Source organism: Colletes latitarsis, chromosome 10, assembly GCF_051014445.1.
Source record: "Colletes latitarsis isolate SP2378_abdomen chromosome 10, iyColLati1, whole genome shotgun sequence".
Taxonomy (NCBI): domain Eukaryota; kingdom Metazoa; phylum Arthropoda; class Insecta; order Hymenoptera; family Colletidae; genus Colletes; species Colletes latitarsis.
The window spans coordinates 4,453,683-4,473,782 of NC_135143.1; the positions used below are offsets into that span (position 1 = coordinate 4,453,683).

General features: G+C 34.4%; 1 protein-coding gene across 6 annotated transcripts in view; it reads left to right on the top strand.

Annotated features, from left to right (window-relative positions):
• Kair1d (Kainate-type ionotropic glutamate receptor subunit 1D) overlaps positions 1-20,100 on the top strand; it is an 881,193-nt gene that overhangs the window by 302,569 nt on the left and 558,524 nt on the right. For 5 of the 6 annotated variants that reach the window (XM_076774728.1, XM_076774725.1, XM_076774726.1 and 2 more), the window contains one exon: positions 17,946-18,123. In XM_076774728.1, the coding sequence (XP_076630843.1) occupies positions 18,051-18,123 (73 nt within the window). In that variant the 5' untranslated portion in view covers positions 17,946-18,050. Of the gene's footprint in view, positions 1-17,558; positions 17,655-17,945; positions 18,124-20,100 lie in introns of all 6 variants that reach the window. The other variant, XM_076774730.1, reaches the window with a different exon arrangement.

Consider the following 20,100-nt stretch of genomic DNA (forward strand, 5'->3'; position numbering starts at 1 on the left):
CATAAGGTCATCTCAGATCTTCGACTTGATAGTACATCATTACGAGGTGAACATGAATATCTTATCCTGTATCCATAAAGTGCGTGATCTTGGATTTCACTTTACTGCTACGCTAGACTTTTTGAAACAAGTATCAATTATTGTCAATTCTGCATTGAAAAGGTTCGAATTCGTAGTCCATTTCTACAAAGAATTTCGAAATATCGATACTATTCCTTTATTCTATATTACTTTGGTCCGTCCTTCGTTGACGCCTCCATGAGATGGCCCCCATCGATATGTGAATAATGACTTTAAAAAATAAAATGACTGTGCATATAAGTTACAACGTCTGTTGAGATGAGGTGATCATAATTATGCACCTTTGCTGGAGATGCTTCGTCTGGGTATGCTTAAAAACCAAACAGTAATTCTCGATATTAGATTTTTGTTTAAATTAGTAAATAATAACATAGATTGTTCATCATTATTGATATCTGCTAATTTCTGCGCACCATCTAGACAGTTAAGAAGTAGTACGATTTTCTATATTTCTACATACAAATCGAAATACTGAATATGAGTCGGGAATTCCAACATTTGATATTATCGGACACTTCATTTATTTCCCATATTACTAAAATCACTTAGTTTCGTCATCTAGCAATAGTATAGTCTGGCCCAAAATATAGCGAGGTGGTAAACTAAACTCTTGAGGGTTGGGACCGACTACTGCTGCGGCACTTAGGGCCGTACATGACATCTTGCTTGAGGGTGCCTTTCTGAATGTTTTTCTGTGTCCGTAACTGCACTACCTTTTTTCATTTTCTAGATGCATATACAGGGTGTTCGACCACCCCTGGGAAAAATTTTAATGGGGAATTCTGGAGGCTAAAATAAGATGAAAATCAAGAATACCAATTTGTTGATGGTGGATTCGTTAAGAAGTTATTAACGTTTAAAGTTCCGCCAGTACTGAATTTTCTTCTCGAAAGTGCGCAGGATTTCGAGAGTATGTGTATTCAACAAAAATGGTTGTATTTGACCCCAGAATCTAGAAATAATTTTTTTAGAACGATTTGAAATTTTTTTTTTCGTCGAGAAATATAGGCACCTACCCCCTGTCGATTTTTCTTAAAAATTCCTTTTCCATTTGTAGTAATTTTGTTTGACACCTTACAGAAAAATTGTCTAATACTTTTTTATAAGTACCCATAAGCTCAAGTTCAGAAAAAAGTTTCATTGGAATATATTCACAATTGTAGGAGTTATGGCTGTTTGAAAATTGGACCATTTTTATGGGGTTTTTCTCATTTTGCGGGGTCAAGGACAAACTTTTCGAATATTTTTGCGATTTGTACATATTCTCCACCAAAATACGCGTAGTTTGCTTTTTTAAACATTAAAATCGTCCAATCCGTTCAGAAGTTATGGTGTTTTAAAGATTCGCATGAAATTTATGGGAAGCATTTCTGGCCTAAAATTATATTTTCCGTAAGGAATTTTTTTCTCGTAAATGGTTAGGATTTCGAGGGTATGTCTATTGACCAAAAATCATCGTAATTGACCCCCGCGACCGAAAATAATTTTTCCAGAACGATTTGAAACTTTTTAATTTAATTGTTAATAACTTTTTAACAAAGCCTCTATCAACAAATTAGTATTCTTGATTTTCGTCTTATTTTAGCCTCTAGAATTCTACGTTAAAATTTTTCCCAGGTGTGGCCAAACACCCTGTATATAAGCAGGTAAATTAAGATATTAAAGACTTGAGTAAGACCTTTACCTGTTACGATACCTCTAAAAATGGCTTTCTAAAAATGGCGACACTAGATAAAATATTTCTTCGTACGGCCCTGACTATGGTCTAAGGCCCTTAGCTGCTCGTATTTCTGTCAAATCATTTGTTTCGGGAGCTGAAACGTGTAAACTTTGACACCCACTGGAGTTTACAACCTCGCTATATTGTGGCTCGGACTATACCTTTTTTGTCAATAGGAATTTCTGTATCCTAAAGCCATTCAGCACACCTAATTAGTTTCACCGTAATTTGGGCCCATTTACGTGCCCCTTGGGACTGTGGACGTCCACGCCCGTACAGCCTCAGGAGGCGGGATTTCGAGTGTCGAGAGGACTGGCCCACGAGGGAGGGGCAAATTTCGGATTTGTTACTAGAATCTCCTTCTATTTTTGAAATAAGTATATGAACGCGAAACAGAAACGGGCCAGAACTCACAGTTACACAAGAACACGTAAGAGTTACGCAAGAACATTGAAAGGTTACAGAACAGAACTCAAGTTACTATTAGAACATTGAACAGGTACAAGTTACACAAGCGTAAGTTACAAGTTACAGCCAGAACATTGAACAGTTACAAGTTACACATAGAACATTGAAAAGGTTTGCAGAAGGTACTATATTACTGTACATAACTTGAAAAAATCAGATTAAAAACACAAACTTTCGGTAAATGGCACATGTGTAAAAAAATCCACCGAAAATTGCAATTTTGGTATCGTTTTCAACAACAAATTGGTAAATTCAGTAAAAGTTATAGATAGAGTTAAAGTCTACATTTTAAATTAACATTTCGGGGTATAAGAATTTGTGAAGCATAGACTCTAGTTTTTTTATTTTTGTCCATTGCTGGACACACTGTGCATCGATTTAACGATATCGAATCGAAAATGTGTGCACGTGATAGTAACTGGCCTATGCGGCAACTCGTTGAAACGACGAAAATCAATGGGCAATGCGTGTCAGAGGGATCACAGTTGCAGGTGTCCGTCCGCTGGAGAACGATATCGCGGGATCTCGGATGTTTCGGTGTATATCGGAAATTTCACGAATGCGCACTGACGCGACCTTCGATCCGATTGCGTCCGTTACGAAGAACACGAGCTTCGCCAGGGAAATCGATAAATTCATGCGGAAAGAGATGGGTCACCAGACACGGGGGAAACTGGCTGATAATTGGGCCATTTGTTACGCGTGGATTAGTCTGGCCCCGTTTCGACTGATTCTGTCTGGGCCGCAGTAGCCGTGATTTCGTCGGGAAATCGTTCTTCCACTTAAACGACGCCACCGCGACGCTATCTTCGAAAAATTCATTTGATTCGTATTAATGGTAGGGGAAGTGCAGCATATTTCATGTACCGTTTTGTTTAAAACGAGTAAAAAGTTCTAGCAGAGAACAGGAAAATGAATGTTTATATTTCAAATTTTAGAGTTAAATAAATATTATATATATTAATCCAAATTCCATATATTACAAATCATGTGAATCATGCCAACAAGAATAATAACAGACAATCAGTAACACTTTGGTTACTAATGAAATTACTTCACTTAATACAATTACGCGGCACGGATTATAAATTCATTTCCTAACATCAAACACTCGGTGATAATGAGAAACGAAAAGCTTGATTAGTTTTGATCTAATTAAAATGGCAGTATTCCTTCACTTTATGGAATTGAAAAAACAAGTAGATAACGTTGGTGGATTTTTAAATATTAGGTCGTCCAATATGATCATGTTTTGTAATACAACCTAAAGTAATATTTTAAACATATAATGGAATTTTATGAAAAATAGTAAACCTCTTCTTATTCGATAATTTCCTTCCCTTTGTTTAGCAAAGTCATTGTATCGTCGCTACAAAACTTCTTCGATTTTTTATTAAAATGTAGCTTAACACTGTTCCTTAAAACGTTCACATTTTCAAATTGTTTTTCCATTAATTAGCCTGGAGATTGTTGTATACACTTTATTTCTTATCTCCAGTTATTAAATGGTTTAGGGAAGGTTTGATTTTATTATATATTAACAAACTAACATAAGAACAAGAAAGTTCCATTCTGTAGGCCAATGTGGACCCCGTACTTTGAGCTTTGACACAATATTTATTAGTTTCAAATTTCCATGAAATGTTTAAAATTGAACTGATAGATTTTGTTTGTTTTCAACTAAATTACTAACCACGTCAATTTGAGGATGTCGAACGGCACGAATTTATGGAACGACCTAATATGTACATACTTCGATATTCCAAATTACCAATAATATTCCAAATATTCTGCACTTCTACTAATTACTTTAATCTTTTGGCAAATGAACTTTGTTTGGTAGTGTCCACAAGTTTTTATTACATATTTATGTTCGATTGCGTTCTATGATAGTTATATCGGTAAATAATACTGTCGTGTACGTCGCGACAACGTTGAAATAGTTGGCTCACGACGAAGTAAAAAATGCTGGTTGGTTTAATAACTTATTTATTTGTGAAGCGCGATTGAAATTAGTCCACGGCGAGGACCTTTACAATAATCTCGTTCGGAGTTTTTAGAGTAAATTCTCTGTCGGATTTTTGGAATAATCTCTCGTCTCGTTGTTCGCAGTTACTTTATATATCTAATTTTAGTGGGTGGAGACGCCGAAATTGGAATGGAAAATTGGGAGTGGTTTATCAGGCATTGGCTAGTTGGGAAAAATGTAGGCTGGGACCTAGGGAAAGGAGTGGAGGTATGCATAAGGCTGTTTTGGAAAAGGAAAGTCGGTTAAGAGGACACCAGGGTGAATCTAAACATATTGGAAATACGGGTGGTCGAGCAGCGCCTCCAACCACCTAGCAGACGTCTGGTCTTAAGGGTACCACTTGCCCAGGCGACGAAAAATTCGTAATAAAGAGGCGAGCAAGTGGTTGGGCCTACTCTAACACTTGGGCCTTTCCTAAGTGTTATATTGCGTCGCGACGGGACGCTCGAGGGTCTGCGACGCAACAAATACTGTGTGTATAACAATATATTATAATATAATTATAAATAATATAATATAAAGAGATATAGATAAATATGGTAATAATTATGTTATTTATTTTGCTTCGTATCTTGGGAGTCGTTTATTAGACATTCATAAAACTTGATGTGATATCTTCTATACATGGGTCATGTGCTATTACATTTTCAAAAAATAAATAACTTGTTCGTTAGATATTTTGATATTAAAAGAGAAAAATTTAAAAAGGTCTGAACTAATACCTGACAAATTTGTTAACAACATTAATATCCTTTTAATGAATGTTCTCTTTAGACAGGATAACATAACGATAAACTTACAAAGGGGCTATATAACTTTTGTAAAAATGCCTATTGTAATGAAACATTCGCTCGACTTCCAGATTTGCTTCATTAAATGTCATTAAAATTCCTGGTAGCATAGCTGTAAGGTCTTTTTGTTTGGAAATCACGATTCCCCTAACTCATTCCGTAGGTCCTTGCATATTCTGCTGGACGAAATTTTCATTCGATGCAAATGTACACGAACTTTACTGGGTCACATTAAAACATTGACACGAATTTGTCCAAGATAGGAATACCTTTCATTTAAAAATTATCATCATTTGTATGTCACGTAATAAAAGAGAATTATTGAAAATTGTATAAAAGATTTTAATATATGACTAAACTATAGTTAAATAAACTATAAAATAGAATCACAACGTCAGACGTAACCTTTATTTTAAAAAAAACATGAAAATTGTTAAATTTCGCAACATCCACAGAGAAATAACCCGTTAAGAAATGAATTACAAATCTCACAATCGTCAGGTTATTCGATACGTTTGAAAATGTTGAGACTGGAAACAGACGAAAACAAACGACTTTTGTCGTTGCGACACTATAGCGATTCTATGTTTTTCCTTGTCTCGCAATTGGAAACAATCAAGACAGACATGAAAACGTCGATATTGTCGGTCTTCCTTCCTTCCTTGTTTTGCAAAACAATTTTTGTTAAAACGACGAAGACAGACAATAACTTTTGCCGTTGCTGAATCGCAGCGGTAACGATGCGATTTCATTGCGACATCGCTATGTAAACAAATGACATCCGTGCAATACCGCATCAGACCGGAATAATTGTTGCGTATTTAGTTCATAAATATTTGTTAACAAAGAATGATAGGAAGTACTGGGTTCATCCTTTCGTGAGTGCTCGTATTTCCAAAGGTGCATTTTCTACAATGTTGATAGAACTAAGGGAGGACGAAAATAAGTTTGTTAATTACTTTCGAGTGTCAATAAAATCATTTGATGAATTAGCAGCAAGGTTAAGTGATAAAATCCGAAAACAGGATATTTCTCCTTGAAATTATTTACAAATGTTTGGCATATATTCTGCCGTGCTCCATATTTTTTATTTTTATTCGAATATTCGTTACATGTAATGTCCCATATTTCAGAATGCCTTCTCATTTTCTCTATAAATAATTCAACGTCCAAAGTATTGAACCATGGTTGCACAATATTGACAAGACGTTTGGTTTCAATTTCGTGATATATCGTCGCGCGACAGTCGTGCGACTCGGCATTAAGCAGAATCGCACATTGCTATACATTTCTGTTCTATTTGTGAACGTACAATACCACAATTTCATAGATAGAAATATAAATTTTTCTATAAATTTTTTGCGGTAGTTTACTCTGCAACGATAAAAGTTATTGACTATCTTCGTTGTTTTAATTACAAAACAAGGAAAAACATAGAGTCGATGCAATGTCGCAACGGCAAAAATCGCTCGTCTGTTTTCAGCCTAAAAATGTAAATTTTCTTTCAACCACAATCTGATTGAAAAAGAAAAACGTTGCTATGTTATAGCCGCGAACATACTTTCTGAATATGCCTCGTCTATTAATCATATTTCAATCTAGGGAAAAGAAGCAACATTATTACTTGTTATCTGTAGATAAACTTTCGTATTCCATATCGTGTGTTTAAAAACTCTTCGAGATAAGTCTGCAGAATATTCCATAAAATTGCGGTGGGGAATTGAGCGAGTTGTAATGTTGAAATTTATGATAACGATTCATCGCATCCCTCAATGCGCGATTGGTGCGCGCACGTGCATATATCATTGACTGTTCAATGCCCGTCTGTGCATTGAAAATTTACGAGTGTGTTTCGGTGAACGAGCCACGCCATTCACGGCAACGGTGCTCCAGGAGTGGAAGAATCAGAGGGTGGAATGATAAATTATGCAGAAAGAAAATTGGCCGTCGAGATGGGAAAATTGGTCGACGATAAGGGGTTTGGAGTACTCATTGTTGAATACCTGATTCTGCACAAACGAGTCCGTGTCGATGTTCGACTTAAAATTTTCACTTCTTAATTCCGCGTGTTCGTTTCATGTTCAAAGTGTATCACACTGAACAGCGTTTCTAGTGCACGATGTTACTTTTTCATAAACGTGATATAATTTCGAAGACTCGTTGATTTCACTGCATAACAGTGTTATTATTTTTACTTGTACACTACGGTTCAAAACCACACTTTTATATTAATAAATTATTCTTAATTAAACTCAACAAGTTCAATGTTTTTTATACATATGTTTTCGGATTACCTTTATGTCAATGATCGAAGGAATAAAATAAAACGAAGCTTCGTTGATCAATCTATTCCTAATTAACGAAATAAAATTATTAGAGAGATGTAGAGAGACCAGAATGTAAATCTTGAAGTATTAAATAATTAATTGATAATATTCAATTTTTAATATTTTATACCTCCATTACACTTAATACTAAACGTACCGCGACCGGTCAAATGACCGTTTTTAAAATTTCGTTTAGAATTTCTAACACACAATATTATTTAGCGCCATTTAACTTCACGACTTTTCTTATAGTATACGTACAATGAATTTTACAATATTCACTTCTAATCTTATTGATTATTTTCTGAGAAAAATATGTAGTCTGTTTTGCCTACCATGATCGGTCATCTGACCGGTTGAACGATTTATGTTTTTTTCTAAAAGACTGGACATTTGGTACCAAATTCTGGTTAGCTTCCGATGTAAATAGGAAATGTATGTATAGCAAAGACGAAAAGAGAGAATCTACAGTTTCCACTGCCTTAGAACAATCTAACAACGCGAATTAAAACTAGTTAAACTTTAGACGCGTGCAGTTCCGAAACTACTAGTGTTTTATTAATTATTGAGACATTGTTAGAAGCGGCAAAGCCTCCACTTTAAAATGATTTTTGGATTTTGTCGATCCGACTTTCCGTTTTCGAGATATCGTAATTTATGTAAAAGGTAATTTTTAAAATTCCGATCTCAGCCTTAGAAAAGGCTATTAACGCGCATTAAAAATACTAAAAACTTTAGACGCGTGCAGTTCCAAAACTACTAGTATTTTATTAATAATTGAACCACTGTTAGAAGCGGTAAAGCCTCCCCTTCAAAATGGCTTTTGGTTTTTGTCGATCCGACTTTCCGTTTTGAAGATATCATCGTGTAAAGACAATCGTAATTTTTAAAATTCCGCTACGTCTGACTCTCCGCCTTACGAAAGCCTATTAACGCGCATTAAAAATACTAAAAACTTTAGACGCGTGCAGTTCCGAAACTACTAGTATTTTATTAATAATTGAACCACTGTTAGAAGCGGCAAAGCCTCCCCTTTAAAATGGCTTTTGGTTTTTGTCGATCCGACTTTCCGTTTTCGAGATATCGTAATTTATATAAATAGGTAATTTTTAAAAAATTCTCTTATGGCGCTTTCCGTGTTACGGCAGACTACTAACGTGCATTAAATTACTACAAACTTTAATTACCTGCAGTTTCGAAATTATTAGTATCTTTTCCATGATCGAGCCACTGTTAGCAGCAGCAATGCCTCCCCTTTAAAATGGTTTTTGGTTTTTGTCGATCCGACTTTCTGTTTCCGAGATATCGCAATTTATGTAAAAGGGTATTTTTCTTAATTTGACTATCTCTGTCTCAGTCTGTCGCGTCGCGTAGGATCTCTTTGTCGCACGTGCGTGGTGCTGACCTACCTCGCGTACGTGACTGTCGTGACCTAGTTTCAGCGTAGTATTTCCAAGAATTTACTACGCACTGTTTACTATCTACGCGCGCGCAAGATCAATGAAATCACGAGCGCACAATGAAACATAAACAAACCCTATCTCCGAAACTAGCCATCGCATCGACTTGAAATTAAAATCGCTATATCTCCGGAACTAATGAAGCTATCGACTCGTACAAACGCTCATTTGAAAGGGCTTTTCATCCTCTACCTAATGATCATATCACCTACTATAATTTTTGCTATCTTCTATGTTTATTTTAAAATTTACTTTGATGCTACATACTCAAAGAAGTTTCAGCAATTTCTACTGATCGTACGATTAGTGTACGATAAAACTGGATCATAAATTGTTTATTTAATACAGGTTGTTTGCGTAATTACTAGCCATTACTTTTTTTTAAATAGTTCTTTTCTTTAGAATTAACTACGGTATCGACTTGGAATAAAATTATCTTCTATCCGATGAAAATTAAAAAATTTTTTAACATAAAAGAAAAGAACATCTTACGAATAAACATCAAAACACATCTTCCTATGTCACATCTTCCTCGTAAAATAGAAAAAGAAAGACTGGTCATTTGACCGATCATGGTAGGTTTAGTGTTAATAACTTCAATCGTTATTTTTAATAAAGATTTATACAAGTGTTTAATACTTTTTTTACTTACATTCCCTCACACATCTAGATTACATTGTTTTAAATCATTGATGTCATCAAACTGTCTGCATCCTTGGTACACTGTTCTGGCAAAGTAGTTCTAACAATTTTCGATAATATTGAGATCGGGAGATCTTGCTGACCGATCCAAAACACATTTTTTAAGAAAAAATACTCCTTCATCGCTTTCGTCATGTGAAAAATATATTTATCTCCAGCAATTCCTAGAACATACATACAGGGTGTTCGGCCACCCCTGGGGAAAATTTTAATGGGAGATTCTAGAGGCAAAAATAAAACGAAAATGAAGAATACTAATTTGTTGATGGAGGTTTCGTTAAAAAGTTATTAACGTTTAAAGTTCCGCCCGTACTGAATTTTTTTCTAGAAAGTGGGTAAGATTTTGGGGGTAAATAATTTTTTCAAAACGATTTGAAACTTTTTAATTTCGCCGAAAAATTTCAGCAGCTGCCCACTTGTCGATTTTTTAAAAATATTCGTTGTTGATTTTTAGTAATGTTGTTTAACGCCCTACAGAAAAGTTGTTTAATACTTTTTTGTAGCTATCTATGAGCTCTACTTCAAAAAACAGATTCATTGAAATATGTTCACTATTCTAGGAGTTATGGCCATTTGAAAATTGGACCATTTTTATGGGGGTTTTCCCACTTTAGGGGGTTAAGGAACAACTTTTTCAATATTGTTAGAATTTCTACATATTCTGCATCAAAATACGCGTTGTTTGCATTTTGAAACTTTAAAATCGTCCAATCCGTTCAGAAGTAATGACATTTTAAAGATACGCATGAAATTTCGGGGAACCATTTCAGGCCTCAGATTAGATTTTCGGTAAGGAATTTTTTTCTCGAAAATGGGTAGGATTTTCGGGGTATGTCTATTGACTAAAAATGATTATAATTGAGCCCCGCAACCAAAAATAATTTTTTCAGAATAATTTGAAATTTTTTAATTTAATATTTTAATAACTTTTTAACAAAGCTTCAGTCAAGAAATTGATATTCTTAATTTTCGTCTTATTTTGACTTCCAGAATCTCCCATTAAAAATTTTCCCAGTGTATATGATATATGAAATATATTCTAATGAGAAAATTGAATACCAAATTTTTTCCTTATTCTTAAAATTACCTCTTTGTCGGTTGTACTACGTTTTTCCACGCACCCAGTATTTTTATTTATTGGAATAGGTAGGGTTGTGGGACGTATGATTGACTGGTAAATTTATTAATGCTTTTATTAAATACGCTAAGGTATATCTTAGAGTTTTGAACCGTTCTCTATGAGATCTGTTTCGAGACTGTGACTTCACCCGCAGAAGAAAGGCGAGAGTGAAGCGCAGTTCGCCCTAGCGACGAACTCTTATCTTCGTATAATAAACACCATGAGTTTGTAGAACCCATGGCCAAAACTGAAGGAAACTCCAGACATATACAATTGTCACTGGAGATGATTTTTGTAACATAACAAGACGGTTAGGAAATCCAACAATATTTAAGAAAATTGTACGTTCAATTTATAGGTATTACTATTGATTTTCATTGAGGAAGACCAGAATAAGATTGTCTTGTATCGATTAATAATATGTATTAACACACGGAAATTTATACAAACTTCTTCCAACTGGTCTTACAATTCAAGTAAGGTGAATTTACACGAGAAAAATATTGACAATGTAAAACGATATTCTTTCGTAAGAATCTTCATTTCCAGTATCTTCATTCGTGATTGCGATATCAAGATTGTACCGAACGGTAGAAACAAACGTTCGATTGCACAGTTTAAAGTCAATTTCTATACTGTCAGCATTTTCAAGCTTCGTGTAGTTTTAAAATCCTCTGAATGTTCTATTACGCAGTTGTATAAACCCCCATTTATGTAATAACGCAAGTATATTCCTTAGCAAAATTCAATAAATTGCTTATCATCGTATATTTGTAACAAATTAAAGCAGATTAACTTGAAACTTTCATTATTTCTACTATTATGTACTTAAAAAAAACCTGAAATTCTCAAAATTGAAAACTTAAATACTTCTAACCAGGCATAGCCCTTCAATATGATGGACATTTAATACATTTAATTAAGTATAATCTACATTTTCCCATCAGAATTTTAACACAGAGTCTTTTGTATTTTTCGTACAAAGTACAATTTGTAAGATTCATATTCATCCGTCTCAGCTACATACAGCTCAATTCGAATTTATAGCCGGTGCAAAAATATAAAAATTGTCGTTTTTAACGCGCCTAACTGAGATTTTCCCAAAATATCGACGTTTTAAATAAATTCCGCGGACGAGTTTAAATCTACAAAAAATGGTAGGTGCGTCACAAATATTTTCGTATTCCTTTGTTTATGAAATAGAAGCTCTTGGTGCAAAAAAAAAGTTCAATTTCGCATTTAAACTTATTTTTATTCGTTTTACAATGAGTCGTTCTGTTTCATATCATACCGCGATTTCAATCGCGCGGTGTACATCGGATATTCCGCGAATACGCATCGACCGAGATTAAACATCGCTTTTTAGGCAAACGCCAGCAAGAGATGGCTGGGAAATTGAAGCTTGTCTGCAGGTCGAATTAATGAAAATTTTTTCCTCGGCGTTCGTGGCTGTATAAAATTCCCGTGGCGTGAATTCCGGTTGTATTCATTGATTTTATTCTCTTCGGTTCCTGCGATCACCAAGTTACCAATACCCGCTACCACAGTTCTCTTTCTTGTTGTAGCCAGCAATTATACAAAATGAGACGCGTAAACAGTTATTACGTGCCGCATAAAGAAATACAAACTTTACTTTTCATTTTGCAAGAGTCGATACGCTCATATTTGTACATATCATTCAATCAGTCCCATAAGTATTCGTAACCTCGTTCCTTGTAAGAGAAATTTGTTGAAATCAAGGGATGCATTTAATGTTGTGCAATAAATTTTGTATTATAAATGAACACATGTATAAAGTTTATTTGTACCAAATTATAACAAAATTGATTAACTAATAACAAAAATATATTGATTTTACTCTGCATAGTACATAATAACAGTCCACAAAAGTATTCGTAGTGTAGATTTTGTCAAAAAATCGCATATTATGGTAACTTTTTTACTTTGTATTAATGTTCTAGTATTTCGTGGGTCTACCTTTACGCTATATTACATTGTTCTTGTGAACTGTGGAAATTATTTTCAATGTGAAATGACATTCGAAACAAAAGAAAATTGACTTTACTAACAATGGTACAAATACTTTTGTGGACTGTTATTACGTACAATATAGAATGAAATCAACATATTTTTGTTATTAGTTAATCAATTTTGTTATAATTTGGTATAAATAAATTTTATATATGTGTTCATTTACAGCAAAAAGTTTGTTACAAAATCTTACATCCATCATTTGATTTCAACAAGTTTCTCCCATAAGCAATGTGGGGATACATTTCGTTTTTTAAAAACAAATTGTTCGAATTCTGTATCATTGACGAAATACGATGAAAAGGGCATTGATAATTTTGGAAGCATTTTAGTTCTAAACGTGCTCTTTAAGTCAGTCTCAGTAAAGTATACATATGAATTTAATTTATTGCCCCAGAAACATACAGGGTGTTCGGATATCCCTGGGGAAAATTTTAATGGGAGATTCTAGGGGCCAAAATAAGTCGAAAATCAAAGATACTAATTTGTTGATTGAGGCTTCGTTAAAAAGTTATAGAAACATTTCCGGTCACACAGTATATTTTCAGTAAAGAATTTTTTTCTTGAAAGTACGTAGGATTTCGGGGGTATATCCATTCACCAAAAATGATTTTAATTGATTCCTCTAGCTAAAAATAATTTTTTCAGATGATATGAAATTTTTTTTTCGCCGAAAAATTTAGACACCTACCCCCAGTCGATTTTTCTTAAACATTCATTCTTCATTTTTAGTAATTTTGTTTGACACCCTACAGAAAAGTTGTCTAATACTTTTTTGTAGGTACCCATGAGCTCTACTTCAGAAAAAAGTTTCATTGAAATATATTCACAATTGTAGGAGTTATGGCTGTTTGAAAATTGGACCATTTCTATGGGGTTTTTCTCATTTCGCGGGGTCAAGGACCAACTTTTCGAATATTTTTGCGATTTGTACATATTCTTCACCAAAATACGCGTGATTTGCCATTTGCAGAGCCAATCCGTTCAGAAGTTATGATAATTTAAACATTCGCATGAAATATCGGGGGTGCATTTCTGGCCTCACATTATATTTTCGTTTAGGAATTTTTTTCTCGAAAGTGCGTAGGATTTCGAAGGTATATCTATTGACCAAAAATGACTGTAATCGACCCCTGCAAGTAAAAATAATTTTTTTAGAACGATTTGAAACACATGAAATTTCAGGGGAATCATTCATTCATAATCAGACATTATATTTTCGGTAACGAATTTTTTTCTCGAAACTGGATAGGATTTGGGGGGTATGTGTATTCATAAAAAATGATTATAATTGACCCTCGCAACCAAAAATAAGTTTTCTAGAATGATTTGAAATTTTTTAATTTAATTTTTTAATAACTTTTTAACGAAGCCTCAATCAACATATTGATATTCTTGATTTTCGTCTTATTTTGGCCTCTTGAATCTCCCAGTAAAATTTTTCTCAGTGTTGGCCGAACACCCTGTATATACAGGAGAACATAAAAGAATGTTGAAAAGAATGCACTTGTTCAGTTTTGGATTATTCTCCAAAAATATGTAGAATTCTCAAAAGTGAAATATTTTATTTATTATTATTCGATTACCAAGTAAAAAAATAACGTAGGAATTGCTTAGTTTCATGTGTGCCACGTCAAATTGCATTCTTGTAAACAGCAATATAAAACAATTCTGCAAGATTCCATTTGTTTTAGTTCAAAAATAATGCAAAATTAATTATTTTACTTTTACGAAATTTTACATAGTGTCGAGGGTTTAAGCCAAACGTTGACAGTCATTTATTTTTGAAATCGTGTTTACGAAACGAAATACATACGTTGAATTTATATTTGTGTAAACCTAGTAATATAATAAAACATCCATTTCTAATTGTTGTATTATTCAAATTACTGGGAATTGGCTTACCTGTAGATAATGACCTCGTTATGCCATCTGGAAAATAAGATAGCGACTATTACTTCCACAAGGAAAAAAGGTATTAAAAAAAGAATCCATGATGTTTGTACGTACATAAGTGTGACAATAAACGTTGTGAGATGCTTAACAAAATTTTGAACATTCAATAAAATGACTTCCACCTTGTAACATAGTAATTTTAATTGAAGATCTTCTTACAATTAATACTTTTCGTCATATTTCGTCGGCTATGCAGAATACAAACGAATTTTTCATATAAACACTTGTCAAAAACGCCATCTAAATCTGTCAAAATTTGAATGACATTCACTGACTTTAATCTGATTTTCATTGTAAAAATAATTATTATTATGGTCGAAATTGTATATTCATAAAATATAAAAGCAATCTACTTAAAATGCAAATATTGAAACAATCAATCTATAACTTGAAAATTAAAATTATTCTATTATAACGTTAACATTGTTTCGTTAAATTTGAAAAAAGCTGTTTAGTCATATAACGAATGGCGAATTGATTTAATAATGTAACTTTTTACTGTTTACGAAAGTTTAATTGTTATTAAATTACTAAAAGTTATTTATAATCATGTGTTCGCTATTTGTATCCCACATTCAAGTTCTAGTAACTCGAAACGTAATTTAAAATTTTGGTTTTATATCACGTTTAATGCTCTAATAAATATTCTGCTCCCCAGAAAAGTTAAATAAATGTATGCGGTTATTGATTATTTCATGAATACTGTGTTCATTTATTTCATAATATGAATAAATGTAATATTTTTAATTCTTTTTAACATTACAGGCCTTATGTAATTGTCTGTTTCGTTTTTGGTGTAATCCGTCATTGATCACCAATAGTTTTCCGAACAAGGCAGATTGTAATAGTTTGCGTGACTCATCCAGTACACGCTCCTACAATGTATCCGTGTGTTTGCAGTTTGCACGTGAAAGCGCCCTCGAGCTCCAACTCAGAAAAAACGCGCGTCCGTTGCTTTTATTCCTGCCGGTTTTATTTTGCGTTGTCTTACTTATTCCAGAGCATCGTCGCGTGTGGCTGCTGCTACGTGATAGCTTTTTCTAACCAGAGTCTATCATACAGTACGATGAAGACACGCTTTTCCGCGTTGAAACTCCCTGAAAACTTTCAACCTTCCGTCGCTATACACAGTTTAATAGTTTGAGAAGCGTGTTGAAAAGAAAATATCAGGATACATGCCGCGGACTTCATTTGATGCAATGATAACAATTTTCACAAATATTTGGAGCGCCAAATTGTCGGGTACAAGTGTCGAGAGTCGGTGGATAGGATCGTTGGAAATATTCTGTGCACTTTTTCTGTTTACGTTGTATTCTTCTTCCTTTTTACGAGTCTACGTGCAGCGAAACCATCCACAGAATTACATTTTAAATGCCTTGTTTGGACCGAAGCATTTTATTTTCGTACCGTGTAATAGTTTTATTTGAAACGAACAAACGAGAAGATGAAACCGAACGAAGAAGATGAAAGTTCATTATATAGCTTTAGAGTTAACGTTACTCGAAACCATGGTGGATTTAATTACATTTTTACTTAATTTTTGTAGGACAGTATTCATTTAGTAACAACTTTGCCTTCTTATATTTTTTGAAATTCAAAAAGGAGTTAGTTTTCGTCTATAAACATTTTCGACCAAGTATTGATCACAATTTGACAAGGGTAGGTATTTAATATCCACTATTCTATTTAAACTATATTACTTAGACATGCCTAGAAAGATCCATAGTCTAAAAAAAGACATTTTTACCAACATTCGGTGCTGCTTAGAGATGACATCATTTTTTAAGTGAATGTTAAATTTTTCGAGGGGCATAACTACGAATTAAAATTTTGTCAAAATTAATTGGACATTTGAGAAACCTCCTTTGTGGGAGTTGAAACTACACTCACAGATGAATTTTCTTTTTTCCCTTTATGTCGAGTTATGGCTTAACTGTTGGGATTGTGTTTGGTTCATTCTAAACGATTCTAAACAACTCATTATTATTTCAACACATTTAGTGTTCCCTCGCAACGCCATTACACACTACCGGGCATTCTACCACGGGATTCCCCCTCATATCTTCGTTCTAACGCTACCAACTACAATCAGTAAAAATAACTAGATTAACAAAGTGTATAGTTGTATAGAATGAAAGTAATAAAATGAAAACAGTCAAATATCTCAGAAACGACAATTATACTTTAGTACCTTTATACTCAAAATACGCCAATTTGTTGAAATTGAGCATAACAAATTGAACATTCCATTTAAGAAAACAAATTTGACTTTATACCTCTTCTACGCCTCCACTTGCAAGAATACCATTTATACCATGTTATGTACTTTCTTAAACCCTACAATTTCTGTAAGTACATAACAGTTTCTCAAGATATTTAATTGGGCAGGGTTTGTGAGACACTCTGCATTTCAGAGATTATTGATGAACAGGAAGATGGGCATGAAACAAACTGAACTGATATTATAAATATAATACTTTATTAGGGAGCACATGAACGTACATAGCGTGGTTACAACGTATCTATCTAAAACGGAAGGAAACAATCGAGAAGAACAAAAACTTGCCACGCATGCGCGCATTGACTACATATTCAAATCATATCCTTAACAATTATAATCAATAGAGTTGGTAAACAAATTTTGATTATAGTGGTCTGAATCAGCGAGAAATGGAAAAGAACGAAGCTCACGTTGAAATTGCAATATCCTCCTCAACTTTTCAAATTTAAAGAACTAAAAGTTTCATAAATATTCTTCAAAGTTCAAATTACGAATATATTAAAGAAAAACCGACTTTCCCAAATACTCGGTTCAAACATCGCGTTCCATCGGCAGAATAGCGAAATCGTCGTTCATATTTTTTTTTGCACAGTTCGTTGGCGGTAAAACTACCAGCCAATAATAGCATGCACGTCGACAAAGCAATCTCGACACAACAGCAGCAGCTTTTGACGTTAACACTCAATCAGTGAGTGACTTGAACGGATTTAAAACGAACTCTGAACGGGATAGAACAGTCCCTGAAAAATCTCCTCCCGTACCACGGGATAGTCTCACCGTTACCTCATTATCTTTTGCCCTCCTTTCCGTCCGATGACGCACCGAACCCCGTCGACTTCTAATCCGTCACAAGCCCGTAGTTACGGTGTCAACGTCAGAAACGCGAGCCCCTTGCTTTCGACGGCGGTTATATTCAGGCGAGACGCGACGGTTTACGCGGTGCATTTTAATGAACTCACCGTTTCATCTTGTTTTCCAGCGGTGTGAGTCCCTACGGCAGAAGGGTGGCACAAGCTCCCACGGGGGGCGGCAGTGGCGGCGGTGGCGAAGGGGGGAGAGACGGTGGGGCGGACCGGAACCGGAAATGGCTGCGAGGTGGCTCCTGCTGGCGCTCCTCGCCGCCCGCGCCACAGCTCTTCCTGATGTCATTAGGATAGGTGAGTATCTTTCCAGTATCTTTTCTACGGTTTAAAGGGCTTCCTTTTCGCCCTTTGAACCCGTTTCTTCTTACGCCTGCTGTGCCAGTTGGCCGCTAAATGACGCCCGTTCCAACGAAATTGTAATTGATAAGTCTTCCGACGATCGATGAATCTAGAGCAAGCGTGAAACGAGCAATAGGCTGCCCGAAATTTTTAATATTGAACCCTCTACGACCGGTTAAACGACAGTTTTTTAAATTTCATTTAGAATTTCCTTACGTACAATGCTATTTCAGCGTTATTTTTGGTTTGTTTTCTGACAAGGAGATGCTAAGGCCTACGGGTTACCGATTTTGTTGAAACTTTGCTCATTTGTACATTTAGTTATCCGGTTTAAAAATACACAGGGTGTTCAGCCACTCCAGGGAAAAATTTTAATGGAAGATTCTAGAGGCCAAAATAAGACGAAAGTCAAGAATACCAATTTGTTGATTGAGGCTTCATTAAAAAGTTATTAACGTTTAGAGTTCCGTCTGTAGAACGGCAATCTTGCGAACAGCTGCGTGCAAGCGATAATAATTTCATCACAGATGAGGTATACCAGTAGACCTTACATCCAATATATTTTCTCGGCCCATTTTTTTGGAGCTCTAGTTTGAATTTTGAATCGTTAAAATCCTCCAATCCGTTCAGAAGTTATGATGTTTTAATCATACGTATGAAATTTCAGGGAAACATATCAATGGTATGATCAGACATTATATTTTCAGTAAGGAATTTTTTTCTCAAAATTGCGCAAGATTTCGAGGGTATATTTAATAATCAAAAATGATTGTAATTGATCTCTGCAACTAAAAATAATTTTTTTAGACCGATTTGAAATGTTTTAATTTTGTTGAAAAATTTAGCCACTTCTCGAATTTTTTTCTCGAAAGTACGTAGGATTTCGGGGGTATATCCATTCACCAAAAATGATTGTAATTGATCCCTCTAGCTAAAAATAATTTTTTCAGAACGATTTGAAATTTTTTTTTCGCCGAAAAATTTCAGCAGCTACCCCCTGCCGATTTTTCTTAAAACTTCGTTTTTGATTTTTAATAATGTTCTTTGACGCCCTACAGAAAAGTTGTCTAATACTCTTTTGCGGGTACCTATGAGCTCTGCTTCAAAAAACAGTTTCATTGAAATATGTTCACTATTCTAGGAGTTATGGCCATTTGAAAATTGGACCGTTTTTATGGGGGTTTTCCCAGTTTACGGGGTAAAGGAACAACATTTTCAATATTGTTAGAATTTCTACATATTCTGCATCAAAATACGCGTTGTTTGCATTTTGAAACATTAAAATTGTCCAATCCGTTCAGTAGTTATGATTTTTCAAATATTCATATGAAATTTCGGAGAACTATTTCAGGCCTCAGATTATATTTTTGGTAAGGAATTTTTTTCTCGAAAATGGGTAGGATTTTCGGTGTATGTTGATTGACTAAAAATGATTGTAATTGGTCCCCGCAATCGAAATTAATTTTTCCAGAACGATTTGAAATTTTTTATATTCGTCTAAAAACTTCAGTACCTACTCGAATTTTTTTTTCGAAAGTGGATAGGAATTCAGGGGTATGTGTATTCACCAAAAATGATTATAATTGAACCCCGCAGCCAAAAATAATTTTTTCAGAATTTTTTGAAATTTTTTAATTTATTTTATAATAACTTTTTAACGAAGCCTCAGTCAAGAAATTGATATTCTTGATTTTGGTCTCTGGAATCTCCCATTAAAATTAAGTATATGAAAATGTACCTTTTGCAGCCTTCGTGTCTCGGTTGTTTTTATGGAATATTCAGCGGTTACTCTATACTTGAAACGTCAGACGATACCAGATAAATTCCTATATTAAATATTACACAATGTGTATTATTATACAATGTTCTACTTGACATCAACGTAGTTATTTTTGCCATCGGCTAACTGCTTCCAATCTCTCGTTATTTATT